Source organism: Eretmochelys imbricata, chromosome 8 (genome assembly GCF_965152235.1).
Source record: "Eretmochelys imbricata isolate rEreImb1 chromosome 8, rEreImb1.hap1, whole genome shotgun sequence".
NCBI lineage: Eukaryota > Metazoa > Chordata > Testudines > Cheloniidae > Eretmochelys > Eretmochelys imbricata.
In genome coordinates, this window is record NC_135579.1 from 51,995,643 (window position 1) to 52,020,834 (window position 25,192).

General features: G+C 43.5%; 1 protein-coding gene across 8 annotated transcripts in view; it reads left to right on the forward strand.

The window, feature by feature from the left end:
* The window catches only part of FAM20B (FAM20B glycosaminoglycan xylosylkinase), a 49,722-nt gene extending 24,530 nt beyond the window's left edge, over positions 1-25,192 (forward strand). For 3 of the 8 annotated variants that reach the window (XM_077824291.1, XM_077824287.1, XM_077824288.1), the window contains 6 exons: positions 1,046-1,155; positions 4,092-4,263; positions 8,130-8,321; positions 18,972-19,031; positions 20,282-20,413; positions 21,240-25,192. In XM_077824291.1, the coding sequence (XP_077680417.1) occupies positions 1,046-1,155; positions 4,092-4,263; positions 8,130-8,321; positions 18,972-19,031; positions 20,282-20,413; positions 21,240-21,471 (898 nt within the window). In that variant the 3' untranslated portion in view covers positions 21,472-25,192. Of the gene's footprint in view, positions 1-1,045; positions 1,156-4,091; positions 4,264-8,129; positions 8,322-18,971; positions 19,036-20,278; positions 20,473-21,239 lie in introns of those variants that run through there. The other 5 variants (XM_077824290.1, XM_077824289.1, XM_077824294.1 and 2 more) reach the window with 5 other exon arrangements.

Here is a 25,192-nt window from a genome sequence, read left to right on the forward strand (position 1 = left end):
CTCTTTTAAATAGTCTTAATTCTGTGCCCCTTCACATATCACATTTGCTCATACAAATTGGATAATTGCACACATCCAAATCGGTTGAACTCTTTTACTATCCTGTATATCTCCAGCATGATTTGTTAAGACGAACATTCTTCTTTGCCTATTTTGAATAATACTTTGCATTTCTTTTGGGCTTTCTGTCTGAGGATCTAAAAGCAGTTTACAAACGTTAAAGAACTAACCTTCATAGTACCTCTGTGAGATAAATATTTCCATTTTACAGAGGGGACAACTGAGGTATAAAGGTTAAGGATGGGTCTTTCAAACGTGCTTAAGTGAATTAAGAGTGCAAGTTGTATTGATACTTGTGCTCCAAACTCACGTAGGCACTTTTGAAAATCCCACCCTAAACACCCAAGTTGCCTGTGGTCACACAGTAAGTCTAACAGACACAGGAACAGAACTCACTGACAGACTTGTGCTTATCTGCTAAACTATCTTTCCCACCTTTCTTGTGTTTCTGAATGTCTTTGTGTTTTCCAAAGACACCCAGTTCTCTTAAACTAAGGGTTTAAATTACAATAGAGTTTATCGGGTCGTTTCTGGGAATTAGTATAAATTATCTTTCCATGTGGCTAGCCCAAGGCCCTGTGTTTTTTGCTTTGAGCTGCTACAGGAGAGACCATATATTTTGTGGTATGAGGTCTCAGTTCCTGGGCTGAGTTCTGTGAAGACACTGTATTTGGCCCTTGAAGAAAAGGTGTATCTCATGCTGCTGTGCAGTGACCACTCAGACCAATATAGGAGCATTGCTGATGGGCTATAAAAGGAGTCTCGTACATCCAGCCTTCCTTAGCCAAAGGAAAGTCTTGAAAGAAGATAAAGTACAAATGGTGAAGGATTAATTTCCAATGGGATTCCAAGCTTAGCACCTGCTGTAAGGCAACCATCTTTGATTTTGCACAGTGGCTTGGAGGTCTGATGTGGTTTTTAGATTTGAAACTGCTATCCCTGTTAAAATTCTCATACTTTGTCACCCCTCTTCCCCCCGAAACAGAATTCTGGGTTTCCGACGAGCTCCACTGGTGATTGGTAGGTTTGTGAATCTGCGTACAGAGATCAAACCTGTTGCAACAGAGCAGCTGCTGAGTACCTTCCTGATGCTGGGTAAGTGGGTTCTAGGGATTGTGCAGCCCATTGAAAATAAGCATGTTAAATAATAAAAAAAAAAAGAGCAGTGGGAAACTGACATAACTGTATAACAACTACTGTATAGAAACCTGATAAGCTGCTTCCAGCCCTTCGGAGGGATCTTAACACTGGTATAACCTTGTTTGGTGGGGAAAAGCTGGAGGGGAATTATTTTTCTACAAAAAATACTTTGGTTTACCTGTAATTTTTCTATGTTCCTTTTTGCAGATATTTCTTTGAATAAGTATTTTCTCCCTAATGTCAGAAGCAGTCAGAAGAATTTAGGAATAGACCTGAATTGAAAAAATGGAATTATATTTTACTCTGAGTAAACTGAATGGACGGTTGGAATGATGTGGATTGCTAATATACCAAATGTTGTGTGTGTAGCACCAACAGTGTGCCTGGCATAGCAACATGGTTATGGAACGGGATACGATGTCCATCACTAGAAGTCCCAGAACAGTTTCATACATTTAGTTTATAGTAGTAATGTTGATGGGGTATTTTCTAGGGGTTAATGGCTCAAGGGCAGAGTCCTGCCAGGTGGTCATTATGCCTCAGAAAATGCCCTGTGCTACAACCATTAGTACTTCAGTCAGATTATAAAGTTTGTTATTTCTTTGTCAGAAAACTTATTTAGAGACAACTGTTCGTTAACAATTTATTGTATTTATGTATGATAGGCAGGGCTGGTAGCACCTATTATTAAGGTTGTCAGACGCTTCCAGTTATAAGACTCTATTTTCAGTTGCTAATAATTCTGCCAGACTTCAACTGTTCAGGCTGAAATATACCATGCCAGGTCTCTGCCTTATGCTGAGGTTGTGAGTTTTTGAAATTTCAGTCAAAATGGTTCAGCTGTTTCAGAAAATGAGGCTAATGAAAAAATGTTGTTTCGCCTTTGTTCAAAAATTCAGGCAACCTTTTTTTTAAAAAGAAGGGGGGGAGCTCTTGTCCCCCCATTCTGTGGAATAGCAACTTGAAATTTAGAAACATGGTGGCCTTTGTGTCAGGGATATGTGTTTTGCTGCCCCCGTGAAATCTGACTAAATTTGGCCAAGTTATAAGCCTTTTAAAAATTTTAAGATTCCATCCCTGCTAGGCATGGTGCAGCCAGGGCTTGAAGGAGGACTCTCTCTTTCTCTCTCTCTCTCTCTCTCTAGTTGCAGCTGTGGGCTGTGCTGTGGCTGGGAGTGTTACATGGAGCCAGTGTCTCATTTGGTGTCAATGCTCCCTTTGCTAATGCCAAAGCAGCATGGAGGGGGAATCTGTCTGATTTGAAAGCAAAGGGGACAAGAGCCAAACCTAGGGTGATGGGGTGCAGAGGAGTGGGTCAGGACAAAGAGTTGGGGCAGTGTGTGGGGAGATTGGACTAGGAGCTAGGGTGGGGGACTGAAAACAAATGGGGACGGGGACAAGGCGGTTGGGAGAAAAGAAGCAGATTAAATGGGGAGCTGAGAGGGGAAACTGGGGATGAGGAGCCAGAAGGTGCAAAGGAACTAGGACTGGCTGGGCAAGAGACTGGGACTTGGAGATGAGGGTGAGACAGATTGGAGGGATGTAGCAATGGGAGTCAAGATGAGGGGGCAGGGGCAGGGAGGGACAGGCAGAAGAGCCTTTGCCTATTAGAACACAATCCTCTCCAGAGCCTGGAATGGAATATAAGATTTCCGAGTCTCATCATTTCTCTGCTGTCAGAAGCAGTGAAACCCACTGGCAAAGTGTCCCATCCACCACCCTGCCCAGAACTAGTCTACATAGAGGATGACAACCTATTACTGCTATCAGCTACTCCATTTGCTCAAATGGCAGAGGTCTTTGCAATAGATTTAAGGGATCCAATCCTGCAGATGATCCAAGTAGGTGTCAGAATGGTAGAATTTCTTTCTTTTTCCCCCCCAATTTGCTTTTTTTTAAACCTAGGATGTAACACAAAATCATAACATAATTAAGATTGCAAAGCCAAGCACTCAAAAGTGACGAAATGCCAGAATTAAGATTGCCTGTGGAACCTTAATTTGATCCCTTTGTGCGTATACAGTATGATAATATCTAGTTATGTGATCAAATACTATTTTTTCCACTAGACCCCTCTCTCATTCACTGCACTGGATGTTAGTGCTCACTTAATGAGCAACTAATTCAGTGTTTTGTTTTCTCTTCATTGTTCAATGTCATAGTCACAGAATTTAAGGCCAGAAAGGACCCCCAGGTCATATATTCTGGCCTCCTGTATATCATAGGCCACCAGCCCCCTCATTCTAAACCCAACAATTGAAATTAAATCAGGCTATTATGTGCTACAAGCAGAGACCAGGAAGGACAGAGATGAACCAGTGCCTGAGTCCTTTGCAATGGCAGGGGAAAATGTAAAGGAGGTATATCCAGATAATCCTGGCAAGCGAGCCGTGCCAGGGGAAGTCACGTTGCAGGGGAAGGCAAATACCCCACAAGATCACTGCCAACGCATCCTGGAGGATGATTCCTTCCCAACCCCACATATGCAGTCTGTTAGACCCTGAGAATGTGAGCACAGGAAATTTTTGAATTTTCTAATGTCTGAGTGCTTGACTTCACAAACTTAATAATGTTCTTCTAATGTAGTTTTGTGTGTGTGTGTGTGTTTTCCCTTGTCTATTCAGCTGATCCTTTTAAAGTGAGCTTTTCATCTTGTCAAAGATGAATGATTTCCAGTTGGTTATCTCTCTTTCTTTTGGAAAGAAGTTCCAAATGGAGAAGTTTTGGCTTCCTCTTGAGGGAAGGAAGAGGAAGGCGAAATGAAGTGAACGCCTGTTGAAAGGACTTCTTTTTGGAAATCTCTCTGAAGGTCCTTCACGCTGCTCCTCTCTTTTGTTTGGGTTTCCATAGATTTACTGCTGTTCTTGTGATATGTTTTTTTGTTTTTGAAGGTAATAGTACTTGTTTCTATGGGAAGTGCTACTATTGTCGAGAAACAGAACCAGCTTGTGCTGATGGAGATACCATGGAGGGGTCAGTCACGCTATGGCTGCCGGATGTCTGGCCTCTTCAGAAGCACCGGCATCCTTGGGGAAGGACTTACCGTGAAGGCAAATTGGCCAGGTATAAGAACCCGATAGGCCTACTGTAGCGTTTTAGAGTACCCCTATCTTTGCAGTGCTTAGCTGTGACTTGGGCTGTTTAAAGAGCAGTATTCACAAGATACAAAGGAACTTTCAGCCAGTTTTCTTGAACCAAAACTACTAATGAAGGCCTCTGATGGGACAAGCATTAATTTGAGGGAGAGGGAAAAAATCCTATGGACATCCAGGAATGTTAAGTGTCATTTTTTCCCCTCCACTTCTTCCCTGGAAAGTAACTTGCCACACAAGTCAGTGAGCGTTTCAGCCATACCCGAGTTGACTGTGGAATCTCAGCTGCTTACCTCGCACTGCTTAGGCTTTCCTTTTATACTGTGCCCCTATTTGGCTTAACAGAATCCTTTGACTCTGAGTTAGTAGTCTTTTTACCTAATTTCATAGGTTTTTATTGGTTCTATTTTTATGGGTTTTTTTTGTTGTGGACCTATGTCAAAAGCTTTTATACCAAAGTAGTTTCGGTGTCTTTGAGGGAGAGTCTGTGCAGCCTGCAAGAGATGAAGTTCTCTCCTATTTTTTTTAAAGATCAAATTTTTATGTATTTTTTTTGCTAAGTATATCTCACCTTAAATAGTTTAGAACTGAAAAGTTGTTTGTTAGTTTGTATACCAGCAACATATAGGGATCTGGACCCGTGTCCAAAGAGCACTGTTAGATGGAGACCAGTGTGGGCCTGACAGTTATAAGACAGACACGGTATCTCAAAAATTCTTTAGGGCAGAAACACTTTGGCAGGACTAGCCCAAATGATTTCAAGCTCAGTAAACTTTTCCAAGCATTGATCCAGGACAAGTGACCAGAAAAACGTTTTCAGTCTCTGAAATCTTGTTTGCTGAACTAGATTTTTGGTTCAGCTATTTCCATCAGTTTCTAACTAGCTAGCTATCCACAGAAAGAATCTGAACTTTTTTTTTTTTTTTTTTTTTTTTGGTGGAACTCCTTGCCAGAGGATGTTGTGAAGGCCAAGACTATAACAGGGTTAAAAAAAAAACAAAAAACTCGATAAATTCATGGAGGATAGGTCCATCGATGGCTATTAGCCGGGGATGGATCACTTGATGTTTACCTGTTCTGTTTATTCTCTCTGGGGCACCTGGCACTGGCCACTGTCGGAAGACAGGATACTGGGCTAGATGGACCATTGGTCTGACCCAGGATGGCCATTCTTATGTAAGTTTAGAGCCACCCTGAAAGTCTATGTACAGCACTTAAGCATGTGCTGAACTAATCAAGGCACAAATCTTCTTGTCTGTGTATTTGTGGAAAAGAGAAGAGGAAACATTTTGCTTCTGTTAAGAAGTTGTTTCTCAACTTAGAGGGCCCATTTATGCTCTGTTTTACCATGTTGGAGTGAGAGCTAGAGCTTGTGTGCATGATGGGGTAATGCACACTACAAGGGCATGATTTTAAAGCACACTAAGGTGTTATATATTAATTATAACCCTGCTGGTGTGCACTATAGGTTCCCTTGTGTGCTCTAGCATAGTACTATTTCAAACAGCATTATGTTAAAGCGTACCAGCAGGGTCTGCGTGGACTATAGATGCACAACACGTTAGTGCACTTCAGAAATCACATTTCCATAAAGCGCATTACCCCACTGTGTAGGCAAGCTCCAGACTAACCTGACAATCCTTATGTTATAAAATACTTTGTTCTTGCCCATGCAGATAGGATCAAATAACATTGCTCTTTTGTCATGTACTTAACTGTATTGCTGCTTTCACTCTTTGGAAACCTGTCTTCAGGAGTGGGGGAAGAAATATACATATGTTACATATGGCATGTAATGTCCTTTCTGCTGCTCCTAATTATGGAAGATATTTGCGTAGGAGTTTTTCCCCTCAAAGCTGCTGCTTCTGCTCTGTCTTGAATAATCCTGTTTAACATTATTAATTTAGTGCCATTAATTTACATAGCCATGTACTAGATAAGATCCCTGACCTTCGGAGTCACAATCAAACTCTTCAATAGAAAAAAAATTATCAGAAGTAAATGTAGGAGCAGATGGTGCTGGAGAAAGATCAGTGTGGTAACTTGATTGACAAATGGTGGATAGAAAGAGGAATGTGGCATGGTGCAGGGGAAAGGGAAAGCTGTTCCAAGTGGAGTAAGAGCTGTCATAAAAAACATGAATTAAAGACTGTGAGGAGGAGGCAGGGGAGCATTTAGGAGAGTGGGATGAGTAACACATAGTGTGCATGGGGCATAGGAAGAAATATAAGATGAGATGTTGGAGCTGTGGATTTGTGCAGAATATTGAAGGTGAAGACATGGAGTTTGGGCTTGATGCAGGAAGAAGTGAGGAAGCCAGTGAAAGGATTTGAGGACTGTTAGAGCAGAGAGAGGGGAAGACTTTGGCCCACAGTATTTTGGATAGATAGAGGACAGGTGAGATACAGGGAGCCAGCGTAGAACTTATTCCTGTCCTCTGGGAGACAACACTGATAATGGTTATAACCGCTAAATTCTGTTTCTGCCTCTGCTGGTGACTCACTCTGACTTTGAGCAGGTCAGTTAACCTCTCCATTTTGTAAAATGGGAATACAAACCTTCTTAGGGGTTTTCAGACTTAGTTGATGTTTTGTGAAGAATTTTGAGATCCATGGATAGAAGGTGCTGTAGAAGTTGTACTTATGAGTCAAGATGACAGATGGGTAGGGCATAAATCAGGGTGTTAGCAGATTGCATGGAGAGGAAGAATGGATTTGAGAAAGAGGAAGAAATGACAAGACTTAGCAAGAGCCTGGCTTTGGAGAGGTGGACCTAATGCCCATGTTGCAAGGCTTGGTAACTAGGAAAAGAAACAAGTTTGTTTACATTTGCAGGAGCTAATGCTGTCTGCTTCTTGTTTACAATGTCACCTGAAAGTGAGAATAGGTGTTCGTATGACACTGTTGTAGCCGGCGTTGCCAGATATGCTAAAGATGCATATGTCCCTTCATGCTTCAGCCACCGTCCCAGAGGACATGCATCCATGCTGATGATGGTTTCTGCTCGATAACGATCCAAAACAGTGCAGACCAACGCATGTTCATTTTCATCATCACGAGTCAGATGCCACCAGCAGAAGGTTGATTTTCTTTTTTGGTGGTTTGGGTTCTGTAGTTTCCACATTGGAGTGTTGCTCTTTTAAGATGTCTAAAAGCATGCTCCACATCCCATCCTGATTGGATTTTGGAAAGCACTTCAGATTCTTAAATCTTGGGTCGAGTGCTGTAGCTATCTTTAGAAATCTCACATTGGTACCTTCTTTGCGTTTTGTCAAATCTGCAGTGAAAGTGTTCTTAAAATGAACAACATGTGCTGGGTCATCATCCGAGACTACTATAACATGAAATATATGGCAGAATGCGGATAAAAAACAGAGCAGGAGACATACAATTCTCCCCCCAAGGAGTTCAGTCACAAATTTAATTAATGCCTTATTTTTTTAATGAGTGTCATCAGCATGGAAGCATGTCCTCTGGAGTAGTGGCTGAAGCATGAAGGGGCATGCAAATGTTTAGCATATCTGACACGTAAATATCTTGTAATGCCTGCTACAAAAGTGCCATGTGAACATCTGTTCTCACTTTCAGGTGACATTGTAAATAAGAAGCGGGCAGCATTATTTCCCATAAATGTAAACAAGCTTCTTTGTCTAAGTGATTGGCTTAACAGGAAGTAGCACTGAGTGGACTTGTAGGCTCTGAAGTTTTACAGAGTTTATTTGATATGTTTGTCTAAAACTGTTGCAAAGTGCTCAAGTCTGTCCTTAGGAGTGCCTGGGGGTTGCAGTAGATTGCCATCGTGGTTGACATTGCTTTGATTCCCCTTGTCTGCCTGCAGGTGGGAGTATGACGAGAGCTACTGTGATGCTGTGAAGAAGACCTCACCTTATGACTCAGGCCCCCGCCTCCTTGATATCATTGACACTGCCATCTTTGATTATTTGATTGGGAATGCTGACCGACATCACTATGAAAGCTTCCAGGATGATGAAGGGGCCAGTATGCTTATCCTCCTGGACAATGCCAAAAGGTAGGAAGCATATTAGTACTGGTGGCCACTTGATAATGAGAAAGGCAGCACGCGGTTATCCATATCCCCACTCTGCCTTTCCCATAGTTATCCATTGCAATAGCTCAAGCTAAAACTCTGTCAATATTCCTCACGGCAAATCCTTTCAAATAATATGGGCTCTCAAAGACCTTGGCATTTGTACTGTGCTGGTGATAATCAATGGGACTCAATAATGCCAGGATACAAAATATATAGGGATGACAGAGTAGGTTCATGCTGGTGCGGGAGTGGCACTATATATGAAAGAAAGCATAGAGTCAAAAATAGTAAAAATCATAAATGAATCAAACAGTACCATAGAATCTTCATGGATTGAAATTCCGTGCTTGAATTATAAGAGTAAAGCAGTAGGAATATACTACCAACCATCTGACCAGGATGGTGATGGTGATTGTGAAATGCTCAGAAAGATTAGAGAGGCTATAAAAAATAGAAAACTCAGTAATAATGGTTTATTTCAATTATCCCCACATCGACTGGGTACATATCACCTCAGGATGGGATGCAGAGATAAAGTTTCTAGATGCCATTAATGGCTGCTTCTTGGAGCAGCTAGTCCTGGAACCCACAAGGGAAGAGGCAATTCTTGATTTAGTCCTAAGTAGAGCACAGGATCTGGTCCAAGAGGTGTAAATATAGCTGAACCGCTTGGTAATAGCAACTGAAATGTAATTAAATTCAACATGCTTGTGAGGACGGGGAGGGAGGAAATACCAAAGAAGCCCACCACAGTAGCATTTTACTTCAGAAAGGGGAACTACACAAAAAAATGATGAAGCTAGTTGAACAGAATTTAATACAAACAGTCACGAGTTAAATGCCTGCAAACTGTATGAAAACGTTTTAAAAACATCATAGTAAGAGGACCAAAAAAAGCCACCATGGCTAAACAGAGTAGAAGAGGTGGTTAGAAGCAAAAAGGAATCTTTTAAAAATTGGAAGTCAAATCCTACTGAGAAAAATAGAAAGGAGCATAAACTCTGGCTAGTTAAGTGTAAAAGTATAATTATTAGGCAGGCCAAAAAAGAATTTGAAGAGCAACTAGCAAAAGACACACAAACTTAACAGCAAAAAAATTTAAGTACATCAGAAGCAGGAAGCCTGACAAACAGTTACTGGGGCCACTGGATGATCAAGGTGCTAAAGGATCACTCAAGGAAGACAAGGTTATTGCAGAGAAGTTAAATGAATTCTTTGCAACAGTCTTCACTACAGAGGATGTGAGGGAGATATCCACACCTGAACCGTTCTTTTTAGGTGACACATCTAAGGAACTGTCCCAAATTGTGGTGTCAATAGAGGAGGTTTTTGGGACAAACTGATAAATTAAACAGTAATAAGTCATCAGGACCGGATGGTATTCACCCAAGAATCCTGAAGGAGCTCAAATATGAAATTGCGGAACTACTAAATGTGATATGTAACTTATCATTTAAATCAGCTTCTGTACCAGATGACTGGAGGATAGCTAATGTGATGCCAATTTTTAAAAAAGGCTTCAGAGGCGATCCTGGCAATTACAGGCCAGTCAGCCTAAATTCAGTACTAGACAAATTGGTTGAAACTATAGTAAAGAGCAGAATTATCAGACACATATATGAACACAATTTGTTGGGGAAGAGTCAACATGGCTTTTGTAAAGAGGAATTGTGCCTCACCGATCTATTAGAATTCTTGAAGGGGTAAACAAACATGTGGACAAGGGTGATCCAGTAGATATAGTGAACTTGAACTTTCAGAAAGCCTTTGATGAGGTCCCTAACCAAAGGTGCTTAAGAAAAGCAGACAGTCATGGAATAAGAGGGAAAGCCCTCTCATGGGTCAGTAACTGGTTAAAAGACAGGAAACAAAGAGTAAGAATAAATGGTCAGTTTTCAGAATGGAGAGAGAGAAATGGTGAGGTCCCCCAGGGATCTGTACTGGGACTGGTGCTGTTCAATGTTTTCATAAATAATTTGGAAAAAGGGGTAAACAGTAAAGTGGCAAAGTTTGCAGATAGTTCAGTTCAAAACAGGCTTCAAAGAGTTACAAAGAGATCTCACAAAACTGGGTGACAGGGCAACACGGGAGATGAAATTCAATGTAGATAAATATAAAATAATGCATACTAGAAAATGTAATCCTGACTATACATACAAAATGATGGGGTCTAATTTAGCTGTTACCACTCAAGAAAGTGATCTTGGAGTCATTATGGATCTCTGAAAACATCAGCTCAATGTGCCTGAGCAGTCAAAAAAGCTAACAGTATTAGGAACCATGAGGAAAGGGATAGGTGATGAATTAGGAAGTGTTATTTACCCCTTCACATAACACAAGAACCAGGCGTCACCTGATTAAATTAAAAAACAAACATAAGGAAGTACTTCTTCCCACAATGCAGTCAATCTGTGGAACTCGTTGCAGGGGATGTTTTGAAGGCTGAAACTGTAACAGGTTTTGAAAAGAGAGTTAGATAAGTTCATGGAGGGTGGTTCCATCAATGAATATTAGTTGAGATAGTCCAGATTGCAGCCCCATGCTCTGGGTGTCCCTGCGCCTCTGTCTGCCAGATGCTGGGACTGGACATCGGGATGGATCACTTGTGAATTGTCCTGTTCTGTTCTTTTCTTTTGAAATATCTGGCATTGGCTTCTGTTGGAAGACAGAGTACTGGGCTGGATGGATCATTGGTCTGACCTGGTATGGACATAAATTTTCCTGATATGTTTTCCAATTATGGAAATTTGTAAACTATTGTGACTGATTTCTGCTGGTGCTATGTGAGTAGAGTTTATGTCCTTAACATAAACTCCAATTGAATTTGTGGCACCTTAGAGACTAACCAATTTATTTGAGCATGAGCTTTTGTGAGCGAGTAGCTCACGAAAGCTCATGCTCAAATAAATTGGTTAGTCTCTAAGGTGCCACAAGTACTCCTTTTCTTTTTGTGAATACAGACTAACATGGCTGTTACTCTGAAACCTCCGATTGAATTGAAGAGCTGATCAATTGAAGAGCTCATCCTTAAGGGCACTAATTGCTTTTGAATAGTAGGGAGTTCTTCATTTTAGGATCTATCTACAGGATGAAAGAATGTGCTTTTTTAAAAATCAAGTTAACATGATTGGAAACACCCTTTAGCACTTAGGCTACATCTATGCTTTGAGCTAGGGGTGTGACTCCTAGCTCACGTAGATATACTTGTGCTATCTCTCATCTGAGCTAATGTCCTAAAAATAATAGTGGAGCTGAGCTAGCATGGGCAGCTGCAGCAGTGGCATGGGGTGTGCTAAGTACAAAACCGCCTGAATTCCATGCATATATACTTGGCATGGCTAGCCCATGCGGCTGCTGTCTGTGCTGCCTTGGCTACACGGCTATTTTTAGTGTTCTAGCGCAGGGCAGAGCTAGCACAAGTATGTCTGTGTGGGCTGGGAATCACACTCCTAGCTTGTAGTATACGTATAGGCTTAGGGGCACGTCTACACTACGAAATTAGGTCGATTTTATAGACATCGATCTTTAGTAAGCGATTTTATACAGTCGATCTTGCATGTCCCCACTAACCGCACTGTGGGTAGCTATCCCACAGTCCCTGCTGCCCATTGGAATTCTGGGTTCAGCTCCCAATGCCTAACATTGTTGCGGTTGGTTTGGGTACGTCTTCAGTCTCCCCTCCCTCCTTCCTTGAAAGCAACAGCAAACAATCATTTTGTGCCTTTTGTCCTGGGGTATCTGTGCAGATGCCATAGCACGGTAGGCATGGAGCCTGCTTAGCTGCGTGCAGCTTTTGTGAGCATTGTAAACACCTTGCGCATTATCCTGCAGTATGTGCAGAGCCTAGCTAGGAGCCGCCAGCACGAGGAAGATTGTGAGGAGGACATGGATACAGACATTCCTGAAAGCACGGGATGTGGCAATTGGGACATCATGACAGCATTGGGGCATGTTGATACAGTGGAACACTGATTCTGGGACTGGCAAACAAGCACTTTCATGGAACTGTGTGAGTTGCTTTCCCCTGCCCTGAAGCACAGGAATACCAAGATGAGACCTGCTCTGACAGTTGAGAAGCGAGTGACAATAGACCTGTGGAAGCTTGCAATGTCTGACTGCTACCGGTCAGTCGGGAATCAATTCGGAGTGGGCAAATCTACCATGGGAGCTGCTGTGATCCAAGTATCCAGGGAAATCAATACCCTTCCTCTAAGAAGGGTAGTGACTCTGGGAAATGTGCAGTTCATAGTGGATGGCTTTGCTGCATCCTAATTGTGGTGGGGCGATAGACGGAATGCATAAGGTGCCACAAGTACTCCTTTTCTTTTTGCGAATACAGACTAACACGGCTGTTACTCTGAAACCTATCCCTATCTTGGCATCGGACCATCTTGCCAAAGAGTATATAAACTGTAAGGAGTACTTCTCAATGGTGTTGCAAGCACTGGTGGATCACAAGGGCCGTTTCACTGACATCAACATGTGATGGTCGGGAAAGGTGCATGACGCTTGCGTCTTTCGGAACTCCAGACTGTTCGGAAAGCTGCAAGAAGGGACTGTCTTCCCAGACCAGAAAATTACCATTGAGGATGTTGAAATGCCAATAGTTATCCTTGGGGACCCAGCCCACCCCTTGCTTCCATGGCTCATGAAGCTGTACGCAGGCAGCCTGGACAACAATAAGGAGCAGTTCAACTGTAGGCTGAGCAAGTGCAGAATGGTGGTAGAATGTGCCTTTGGATGTTTAAAGGGGCGCTGGCGCTGTTTGCTGAACAGGTTAGACCTCAGTGAAAGCAATATTCCCATTCTTATTGCTCCTTGCTGTGTACTCCATAATATCTGTGAGAGCAAGAGGGAGATGTTTATGGCGGGGTGGGAGGTTGAAGCAAATTGCCTGGCGGACAATTTTGAACAGCCAGACACCAGAACAATTAGAAGAGCACACCAAGGGTGTTGCACATCAGAGAGGCTTTGAAAAACAATTTCATGACTGACCAGGCTATGGTGTGACAGTTGTGTGTGTTTGTCCTTGATGCAAACCCGCCCCCTTTGGTGAATGTACTTTCCTGTAAGCCAATCCATCTCCCCCCCGCTTCAACCACAGCTGGCACAGGAAATAAAATCCCTATTGTTCTGAAACTATTCATTCTTTATTAAAAAAAAAAGCCTTGAGATCACTCACAACACTGATTAGTAAAAGGTAACCGTGATGTACAAAGGGTTTCATAATGGGGTGGGGTGGAGGAGGAGGGAAGGACAAGGCCACATTGCTTATTGTAGCCATGTTACAAATCAGAGCTGTTCGAATGACAGCCTTCTGTTGCTTGGGCCATCCCCTGGAGTTGAGTGGCAGGGTGCCCAGGGCCTTCCCCCCTGGCCCCGCGTTCTTGGGCATCTGGGAGAGGAGTATATAGAACTTGGTGAGGAGGGCAGGCGGTTACACAATGGATGCAGCTGGGGTCTGTACTCTAGTTGCCTTTCCTACAGCTCCTCCAGACGCCTCCTCATGTCCGTTTGCTCCCCCATTAGCCTCAGCATCTCCTCCTGTATGTTCCGATCACGCTCTCAGCATCTCCTCCTGTATGTTCCGATCACGCTCACTGTATGCTATCCTGGCCTCCATCACTGAATGCTTCCATGCCCTATCAGTGCAGAAGGACTGCATGAGTTCAGAAAACATGTCATTGCGAGTGCATTTTTTTCACCTTCTAATCTGCGATAACCTCAGGGACGGAGTTGATGTGGGGAGCATAGAAATATTGGCAGCTGCAGGGGGGGAAAGGGAGAGTAGATTTTAAGAAGATACATTTCTGAGAACAAAAGGGAGACTCTTTCACAGTGAATCAAGCAATTCACAGCAGACAACACAGGTACAAGGACGCATTTTGCCTTTTATATGGAGCGCCTGCCAGTATGGTGACACATCACACACGGCTGGGCACCAGAATTTGGTTTCCAGGCAGCCATGGTAAGTCAAAGGGTACGTGGGGTTGGCTTCTTCCACCTTCATAACATGTGGGAATGGTTTCAAACTGCAGTGCCATTCTTTACAATAGCAACCAATACCTGTTGGATTTGCCATTTAAAAGGAGGGGCTGCAGTTGCTGTTTAAAAGGAGGGGCTGCGGCTTTAGGGTGGATGTGCAGCACACCTCTTCTCTCCCCCCCACCCCAGGTTGCTATTGATCCCTTTTAGCCAGGCTCAAACAGCCCAGCATGACTGGGGTCTAATGTGTCGGGGATCACCAAACAGATGGGATTATTGGTCCCTTACAGAAATTCCCCTATTTCAACCAGGTGACCATTAATGATATCACTCTCCTGAGGCTGACACAGAAAGCTAAAGACCAAAACCCAGGACCATGCGCTGCCATGCTTTTTGCTGCAGTGATTCCAGACACTTGCTACTTGCTTGGTGTGGTAAAGTGTCCTACCATAGAGGATGAAATAAGGCAGCCCTCCCCAGAAACCTTCTGCAGAGGCTTTAAGCATCTCCAGGGGAGCTTCATGGAGATGTACCTGGAGGATTCCTGCTCCATCCGCAGACACTTTAACAGACTTTTCCAGTAAGCTGTACTGGCCGCGAATGCCTCCCAATTGTTCAGCGCAAATCAAACCTTAAAAACAATTTATTTTCATCCCTATAGTGTAGTTACAAATGTGCGCTCACCAGAGGTGCCTTCTCCGCCTTCAGGGTCCAGGAACAATACACCCTGGGAGGGTGTTGGCTCCAGGGTGAGGAAAAGGTCCTGGCTGCCAGGAAGAACGGATTCTCCGGTTGCCTGCTGCACATTCTTCTCCTCCTCCTCCTCCTCCTTTCTCATCCACAAAATCCTCATCCATGCTGCGTGAGGCTGCCACCTTGCAGTGTCCACGGAGAGTGGTGGGCTACTGATAGGGTCCCCCCATAGAATGGCATGCAGCTGATCATAGAAGCAGCATGTCTGGGGCTGTGACCTGGAGCAACCGTTTGCCTCCTTTGTCTTTTGGTAGGCTTGCCTGAGGTCCTTAACTTTCACACGGCACTGCTGTGTGTCCCTGGTGTAGCCTCTGTCCACCATGCCCTATGCAGTTTTGGCATATATGTCATCATTTCTTCTGCTGAATCGGAGTTCTGCCTGCACAGATTCTTCTCCCCATACAGCAATCAGATCCAGTGTCTCCCATTCGCACCATGCTGGAGCTCGTTTGCAATTCTGGGACTGCATGGTCACCTGTTCTGCTGAGCTCGCTGCACTGACCAAACAGGAAATTAAATTCAAAAGTTCCCGGTGCTTTTCCTGTGTACCTGGCTAGTGCATCGGAGTTGAAAGTGCTGTCCAGAGGGGTCACATTGGAGCACTCTGGGATAGCTCCCAGAGGCCAATACCATTGAATTGCACAGCACTATGTCTGCAGTACCCCAAACTGGACCCAGGAAGGTCGATTTTAGCGCTACTCCCTTCATTGAGGAGGAGTACAGCAGTCGATTTTAAGAGCCCTTTAGGTTGGCGGAATGGGGTTGGTTGTGTTGACGCATTCATTATAAAATCGACCTAACGCAGCTAAATTCGACCTCACCTCATAGTGTAGACCAGGCCTTAGAGTAGACTGTTTTAACACTTTTAAAATTGTGTTAGGGGGTTATGTAACCAAAACTTCCCTTTTGTTTTAAAGGTGTGAAACTCTACATTTGGGGTTTGTCTTCACTGGGATTAAAAGTTTGTTGTTGTTTTGTTTTTAAGTGGTAGCTGGTAGGGACTTGTTAAGGCTGATTCCCCACTCTGGCACTTCGACTGCAGAGGTGGGGGCCTGCAAGGACTCTAAAAATTAATACTGGCCACTCCAGGCTTGTATTAAACTTCTAAGGTTACAGCTTTTTTCTGACCTTGGATTGGTAGATGCTGCCACCACCCAAGTGCAAAACCTCTTTGAGAACCCAGGAAGGTGCACTTGGGAATTCCTTCCTGTGGGGTACCCTCAAGCCCTTTCACACACGGCCACTACTCCTGCTTGGGGAAGAGCTGAGGAAGGGGGGGTGGGGGGAAGGAAGGAAGTCAGCTGTTGCAACCAGCTAATTTAAAGAACATGTGCACAAACCTCTTAAGACACACAAATTCAATTCTGTTCTTAAAAAAAAAAAGAAAATACATTTGGGAACTTATGCATTTGCTAGATTTAAAAAATAAAAAACTACAAGGGTTAAGCATCAAGAATAACTTTCTTGAGGTCCAGCTTAAAGGTTACAAGCAAAACAAAAGCATCCGGGGCTAGCACAGAAGAGTCCACAAGCCATAAAGAAATAAAAAGAGAGAAACCTAATTGCATCTTCCTAGACATTTCCTGATCTGCTTACATATCTGGGGTTTCAAATGCGTAGTTTCTAGTTATGATACCGATAATATTCTATACCTGGCCCCAAGCTTCTTACAGCGTATTTGCAGCCCTGTCTACCTTTCTCTGGAGAACAACCACAAACAGACAAAAGGGGGGAGTCTTGTTTCACTTTTAAAAAGTTTTAGCCTTCCCATTGGCTCTTTTGGCCAGGTGCCCACTCAATTCCTTTTACCTATGCATAGCAGTGAGACTTTTTAACCCTTTACAGCCGGGGCGGCCAACCGGTGGCTCCGGAGCCACATGCGGCTCTTCAGAAGTTAACACGCGGCTCCTTGTCTAGACACCGACTCCGGGGCTGAAGCTACAGGCGCCAACTTTCCAATGGGCCGGGGGGTGTTCACTGCTCAACCCCTGGCTCTGCCACAGGCCCTGCCCCCCACTCTGCCCCTTCCCCTGAGCCTGCCGTGCCCTCGCTCCTCTCCCTCCCCCCTAGAGCCTCCTGCACACCATGAAACAGCTGATCAGGAGGTGTGGGGAGGGAGAGGGAGGCTCTGGTGGGCGGGAGGTGCTGGGAGCAGGGGGAGCTAATGCGGGGACTGCTGACCTATTACTCTGGCTCCTTCTCAAGCTCAGGTTGGCCACCCCTGATTTACAGGTAGAGTAATTAGAGAACAGCTACTAAGAGGGATTTTATAGCTACTGGCTGGCTGGGTGCCCATAAAAGGGAGCTACCCCACACCCTCCTTCATTTATCACAGGACTATTGGGTGAAAACGCTGGTTTATTTCAAAAGGGTGAGACCATAGGTGACCCAGCTGGAGGGATAAGTCACAAGGTGAATGGAGACCACTAAAGCATGAAACTGTGCAGCACCGCTCTTAGCCCCAATGAGGTGCTCCAACTGTTCAATCACTTTGCTACACTATGGTCTTAGTATGTTAGATAACACCGGTTAAAAATACTTCCTAACCTAGTGAAGACTTAACCCTGGGGTTGAGTTACCAACGAACTACCATGATTGGTAGCTAACTTGATTTTAAAGCACCCTTTTTGTCATCTAGACAGACCCTTAGAAGCCTTGAAAATACCATTTCCTACTTGTTACTCTTGGCCTTTCTTCCCTTTTAAGTATTGGGTTCTCCTGCTCCTTTCTCTTATTGTGAGTATTTCTAATGTGTCGGAAATAAACATGGCTCAATTTAATTTTCATTGCTGTTTATACGTCAGCCCCTTCAATGACTCCTTCCATGATGCCAGCAGGAATGTATTCCGCTTTAGGAATATTAGTTAATTGCTGCTGCTCTCACATGGCTTTTGGTGGATCCTACAAAAATGGTGGCTTTTTAAAATGTCCTGGCATTAGAGTGGGAGAGAGTTACATATTAGTCACTGTATAGCGATGGTGATAGCCATGAGTTATGTCCGGACTTTCGTTAGAATTACCTGTGTTCACATGCTCATTCCCTTCTGAAACAATTTCCTCTGGGGGCATCTCAGCCCCAAAAGTGAATTTCTTCTGACATTTTGAGTAAAGTCCCTTTAGCTGTCTTTTGAGTTACTAGAGTGTGAAAAAATACTCTGATGTTTTAAGGCTTTTTTATGCTTAGCAACTCAGATGAATAAAGCAGCTCCAGATTTTGCAGGAAAATGGCCTGTGTTAAAGAGCAGGCTTTCTGTTAGGTTTGTGAAGAAATTGTTAAATTAAATTTATAAGTGACTGAAAAATAACTTTTGTGCAAGTTTATTTGGCATCTATTTAAATGGAGTCTAAAATATACTATGAAGTCCTTTTGGCAGTTTTCCAGCTGAAAGGGTGATTGTTAGGTTTAGATGGGTTGGAATTGATCAGCATTTTATATCCGTGGGCTTCAGCTCGAGGTTGGCCAACTTGGGGATCTGTATGTACCAGATGGCTGTTCCTCAATTCATTCCCTGTCCAGAAATGTCAGGGAGCTGATACTCTCATTCTTTGTCTAAACTGATATCCCATTTGTTTTCCCCCTTAGCTCAGCAGTGTGGGCTACATCACTAAATTTCTTCACAGCTTGTTTTTAAAGTGCCTGGAGATGTCTTGACAGAGTAAAGAGCTATAAAAGCTAAAGCTGCTGCTGCTGTTTGTTGGGTACATTAACAGAAACTGTTGGGAGTTGTATGTCTAATTGGTCATGGCTGAGAATGTTTTAGCTTAACTGATTTGAGGTGTTGGAGCATGGAATTGTTTGGTTATCGATTTCAAATTCCTTACAGAATCTGCTGAGGTCAGAAAGGGTGCTGAGTGTTCACCTGGCTCACCTGCTTCTAATTTGTTTTTCAGTTTTGGAAACCCCTCCCTGGATGAGAGAAGCATCCTCGCTCCTCTTTATCAGTGCTGCATGTAAGTAAGTCACGGAGAAGCCATTGAGTTTACTTGTACACAATTGCCAAATCTAAATCAGGAGCACACTGAAATTCATAGCAATGATGCCCTCTGACAGCCTGGAGACGTGCAAGTTATACACAGAACACCTTTAAGTCACTGGTTCAAATTTACCTTTAATCCGTAATGACAAGTAGCTTCCATCTGCAGCTGTTCAGTGGCTTTTCTGAAATGAGCTGGTCTCTGGCCAGTTCCTGCTGGACAGATGTTTGCATCACCATTGGAACTCTCACTGACAGAAGCCAAGGATTGGATAGGCATGGCAACTAAACCACCCTCATTCCTGATGTCCCTTCTGAGGGCTGTGGTACAATTGCAAGGCAGTGTGTGGAAGCTTGCTCTGCTGCCACCTGTGCGGTTCTTGCTTTGTGTTATATGGAGGACTTGAGCCTTCAGAACTGCTAGTCATTGTGCTGTGTAGAGGGAAGGGTGTTCTCTGTCTGTGAGGCCTTTTTCTTGTCCCTTGTCTGTGCATGCATCCACGTTCTTCAGGGTATCCATTGACTCCTTAGAGCAGAGGGCGTTGTCTGGGATTCTCTGTTCACTGTCCCACTATGAATCCCTCATTTTGTCCCTGCTACTTGCACCCCCATCCTGCTTTCTTCTTTTTTTGTCTCCTGCAATCTGATTTCTGGGTTCCGTGGCCCCATGCTTACCTGAGGAGACAAGCCTTTCTTTGCTTTTGTGGGCTCTGCTCTTCATGTCCAGTTAACAAATAGGCTATATGTTGCATGAGCACTTAAAAAACCCAAACAAACTAAAAACAAACAAAGGAAATCGGTGCAGTAGTTTGCATGACTGTGCTACATCAGGGCAACGCAAACGGAGAAATGAAAATCACTTCACTTTTTAAAATAGGCCAGTCTATTGAGAGTTCCTTGAGCTGCCCCTCAAGCATTCAGTTTGTCTCCTGAATTCTTCAGAGTCTCTGGAAACCAGGAGCTTTGCAGAGTATGGAAGCTTAGCTCCTCAGGCTGCAAGTACAGCCAATACAGCCCCCCCTATACTACGGCACATTTGACCTACGTTCTTTTGTAACACCTCTGGTTTCTGTAGCACACTAAAGTCTGCAGAAAACTGAAATTTCAACAACAGCATGAAATAAGTAAATAGAAACGCTTTAAAAAAATGATTAAAGATTTCCTTAGCTTTCCCTAGTAATTTTTTAAAATGTTTTCTTTTTCTTGTTTTGTGTGGCTCCTTTGGAGTCTGTGTCCTCTGCTTCAAGTTCCTCCAAACACAGTCCTAAAGGAGAGGTTTCCAGAGGCAGTTCCCCTTCCATCTTTGCAGAAGATTGAACAGCTCCCTGCTCTTCTGGTCTTCATTCTCACTGAGCCCAGGTGGTCCATGGACAGCTCACACCTCTAGGCAGGGAAGCCTGTAAACAGAATGTTCTATGGTAGCCATGTGAATGTGCTAAAATCTGTTGCAATTATTTTGACTGCAGAATTCACAGCTTCCCCTGGGGATAGGGAGTACCCTGTAACATGGGTGACACCACCCTCCCCTAACACTCTGTGACAATGATGCACGCCAAAGGGAGCTACCTGAGTCAGGACGTCAGCTCTGGCAAATTGCTACAACATGGCAACTTTGATGGGAGGATTCCCCGGAGATTCCCCAGAAGAAAACAGTTCAAATGTGATAGTGCGAAAAGATTAAATGGCAAAGTAGAAAGAACATTGCTATGTACATTGACTTGGTAGGGAAGGTTAATCATCTGACTCTTTTCTCATCCATGACTGATTGATTGATTGATGAAGTTCTGACGGAAGTAATGCTGAGCTCCCTACAAGTATTGTTTTGGGTTAGCAGACAGACCTCTCACTCTGTTCCCTTCTCCAGCTCTGGGAGGCCTTCAGATTGTCCTAGCTCCGCTCTTCCTGTCAGCTTTCAGGAGTTTTCATGGAGTAATTCTTAGAAGAATCGCAACATATTAGATCACTTTCCCTTCACCTGCTACCAACAATTTAGGTCTTGATTATATTAGTTACAATATATTTGGGAGGGGAGAGAGACCCAGTTCTAATTTGCTCCCATCTGTGTAGGCATAACCATGTTGTAACTGGACTCCTCAATGGGGCAGCTGTATGGTAGTGTTGATGGGACCTTAGACTAGAAATCCTGTGTGCACTAGTATGATGTGTGCTCATCTTTCTTTTCCAGCATCCGAGTTTCCACCTGGAACAGACTGAACTACCTGAAGAATGGAGTGCTGAAGTCTGCCTTAAAGACTGCCATGTCTCATGACCCCATCTCACCAGTGCTCTCCGACCCTCACTTGGATGCCATGGACCAGCGGCTCCTGAGCATCCTGGCTACAGTGAAACAGTGCACAGACCAGTTTGGTCCAGACATTGTACTGGTGGAAGACAGGATGACACTCTCCCATTTGTAACTTTCATGGAAAACAGATGAAACTCCCTTTTTTTAAAAAACAAATGATAGAAAAACAGCACAATCGGTTCTGAATGGCTATGCCCAGGATGGACTGGAAATGAATGGAAAAGCTCCTGAGCCAGGGGAAAAGGTGGTGGTGGTCTTCATCTTTGGCAAACAGCTGCTAGAGAAGGTGGAGAGTTTGGGAGCCCTTGGACAGCCCTGTAGCCACAGTGGCAGCTTCGCCGTCGTGGTGTGTCCATTGCTGGCAGTGGACATTGCACTGGGAAAACACAACTGCTGGTGTTAATGAAAAAGAGAGTGGAATTCAACAGGAATATGTGGGCTGGTTCTAGAGGGGACAATGGAGATGGAACATTACAGTCCTCTCCCCTTTCTCTTTCCCCAGCCACCCACTCTTAATATGCTCTTGTGAGGTTTTAGTCCAATTCAGAGTTGTATATAATCAGCTGTGAGCTGGTTAGGTATTTTTTTGCCTCCTTTAAAAAAAGAGGAAGTGGTAAATAAAATAATTTAGTGCCCCCTGCTGGGGTAGAATGTCCTTGCGAACACCAATGGGGTGGGAGATGGTGTGTCTGCTGCTCAGCTGTGTTCTCGTTAATAAGATGCTGGGAAGAGGGATCTGCTTCATATGTGATGATGCTTCAATGTTATCACTGAAGTGCTAGTGAAAATTCATCCATGCAATTGGAAGGTGAGGAGATGACGACCAGCTTTTTTTTACAGCACTAAGATCCATCCAATAGCTGATGATTAATATCTGTTCCCCAAGAAATTACTACATGGACCAACACTACTTTCTGTACATAGGGAATATAGCAGAGCAGATATCCCCATGAATCTATGTCCATATTAACCAAATTATCTTTGTATTATAGCTGAGAAGCAGGACAAAATCTGTTCTCAGAGCAGATTCCACTTAGCCAGATCATTTTGCTTACAGTAGGCCCTATAAATGGAGGTGAGCAGAGTATGTAATACAAACTAGGAACAGGCTTCTTGCTGACCTACACAGATAGCCAACAGCTGTGAACAAAGAGCCTAAGGATTACAGAAAGTATTGGCTGCTCTGCCTATGGCATGGAAGGGCTTACTCCCCACCCTCTGAATGGCAATCACAGTTCTCGGTGCTGTTGTTTTTGTAGAAGACCAGACATTGACTTTTGTGGTGGAACTCTTAAACTGAGCAACTTCAGTTGGCCTCCTTCCTTTTCCCAGCTGCTGTGATATACTGATTCTCTGGTGGTTGTCTTGGAATTCTACCTTGTATTAATTTGAGGGGCATTTTTTCATGGCAAACTTGATGCTCATAAAAAAATATGTGCTGTCTATAAGAGGGTATGATGGAGGAGTGCTATGCACATGTTCCTGTGCATTTGTCAATGTATCTCAATTTTGATTTGTAGCTCTCCTCTTCTGTTGGTCCTGTGTCATCCTCTAGCAGAGATTTCAAACTGTTATAGACTAGCTTGAGGCCACAAAACTCATCGTTTATGATAAATTGGTTATTTAAATCCATGGCTCCAGAAACAAAAGAGGATTTTTTCACTACACTCCCACATCTACTGGTGTTGCATCAGTTTGATGTGTGTAGCTAATATGGTACACAAAAGGATGAATAATCTTACTCAAGCTTCCTCCTAGAAATAGCAGGGTTGGGGGAATGCTTTTGTATGCACTACTTTAGATGATATAAGACGAAGTGCAGCAAGTTGATCTCCATTTCTGTGCTTCCCTGGCCTCCTACGATTTAAGTTTATTTCTTTGTTTAAATCTGTTCTAATTGCAGGCTTAAGAATCTCTTTGGCTCTGCCATGGTGTAGCTGGCAGTTGGAGATTGTCCTTTCTGTTGAAGGTGTTTAATCCTTCTGAAATGCAACGAGGTAGAATGGAAATAAAAAGTAACTCGGTGTTCTAGCTGTTGCACCTGCTGCCATAGCCAGTCTAGCAGGTATAAGTGGAGGAGATTACCTTGAAAATGCAATTGGTGTTACACAACCTGTCCTGAGGAACTGTAGAGGCTGTTAATAATAGGCTAATGCCTGATGACGCTTATCACCTCACGGGAGCTGGGCTTACATCATGATTAGAGCATAAGTGAAAGAGTCTGGTTTTGTTCTAGTTCCCCTCGGGGCCATCATCCATGTCACAAACCTGCTACACATTAGGACTGGAATAGTAGCAGGTGCTACAGGAAAGGACTGAAGTGCATTGACAGCTGAGAGAGAATTTTGTATAATCCTTGTTGGCAGTATACCTGACTTTAAACTAGTGCCTATCAGTCCAGTTTCACAAGCACTGAATTCGCTCTTCAAAGGCAAACTTCATTTGGTCAGTGAGTTCTTTCCTACTATGTGTGAATTGTTCTTCCTGGCTTCCATCAGAGCAGAAATGCTTCAGCATGAACTAGCTTATTGTGAGTGTGCCTGGGGAGTGTTGGCTCTTTTCTCCATCTTTGAGAGCCCTCTTCTGCCACCCTCATTCATCCCAAGTATTCTGTGGTGGTCTTACTGATTTCAGTGGGGCTACTTATGGAGTAAGGTACTACTTGGAATGAGTGAGGATAGCAGAATTAAGCTTTGTTGGTGTGCATTGGCATTAAATATTTACTATGAAACTGAAGATAACTTATTCAAGGAGGAGAGAAGAATAATGGTGTGGCATGCATGATCTCACAAGTCTCTTCTTCCCCTCTGTTTTGAAGCATAGGCCATGACATTTGATGGTGCGGGAAGAGTCAAATATGTTTGGGATTTTATTTACAGTTGCTCATTTGCATTTGGTGGTGGGTTTTTGTTTAAAATTATGATCTTGCCATGAAATGAAATTGGTGTAAAGAGCTTTCAGTTTGCTTTCTCTCTGGCTTCCAGAGCTTGCAGTGAGTTGAGATTTACTAGCCTGCTTTCCCACACTGTGACTGTCAGAGAATTAAAGCACTGCATCTTGGTTAACAATAAATGGAAAAGGGGTGAATAGGCAACTTTGGAGGAGGGTGGAAGCAGGAAATACAGGGATGTTATGACATGTTACCTGTGAAGGTGTTTGGAAGAGCCTGCTCCGGGCTGGACATGAGGGTAACAGAGAGAAACACTGTGTCGTTTTTTACCTAAAGCTAGGCTTCCCCAAAGTAGAAATAAAAATTACATCCTTATGCCAGTGGGGTCTGTCTTGTACCTTTAAAAATTGGCATCCCTCATTTGTAAGAGATGCTAGGCTTTGTCATTGAGATTTTCATGATGCCCTCTTATTCCAGTTGTCACAGTCTAAAGATGCACATGCAGTACGTGATTGGCCCCAGATGTTACAAAGATAATCATTCTGGGGGTATTAATAGTCATGGTGCAGAAATCAAGAACTAATTAAGTCGAGCTTCATTAGCCCACCGTTGTTTATCTCCTGTTTGCCGACTCAGGTAGGGTGGAGGAAACACTCTAATTTGCTCTTCTGTCGGCATGTAATGAACTGGAGTGTGTCTTGCCAAACAAACTTCAATCAAAAAATAATAATTTATTAAGATAACTTATTTGCTGTGGCAGCTGGAGCTGGACGCAAACACCTGTCTTGGAGCTGCCAGAGGATTGCCCCGGGGAGCAGCTGCACAAATGAAGGTTGTTAGTAAGAAGAGAAAACAAATTCAATCCTGACTTTCTATTTGTGTTCCCCAGGGTCAGACTCTGCATAAAGAAGCATTATGTGAATAAAAATTTTAATAAAACATG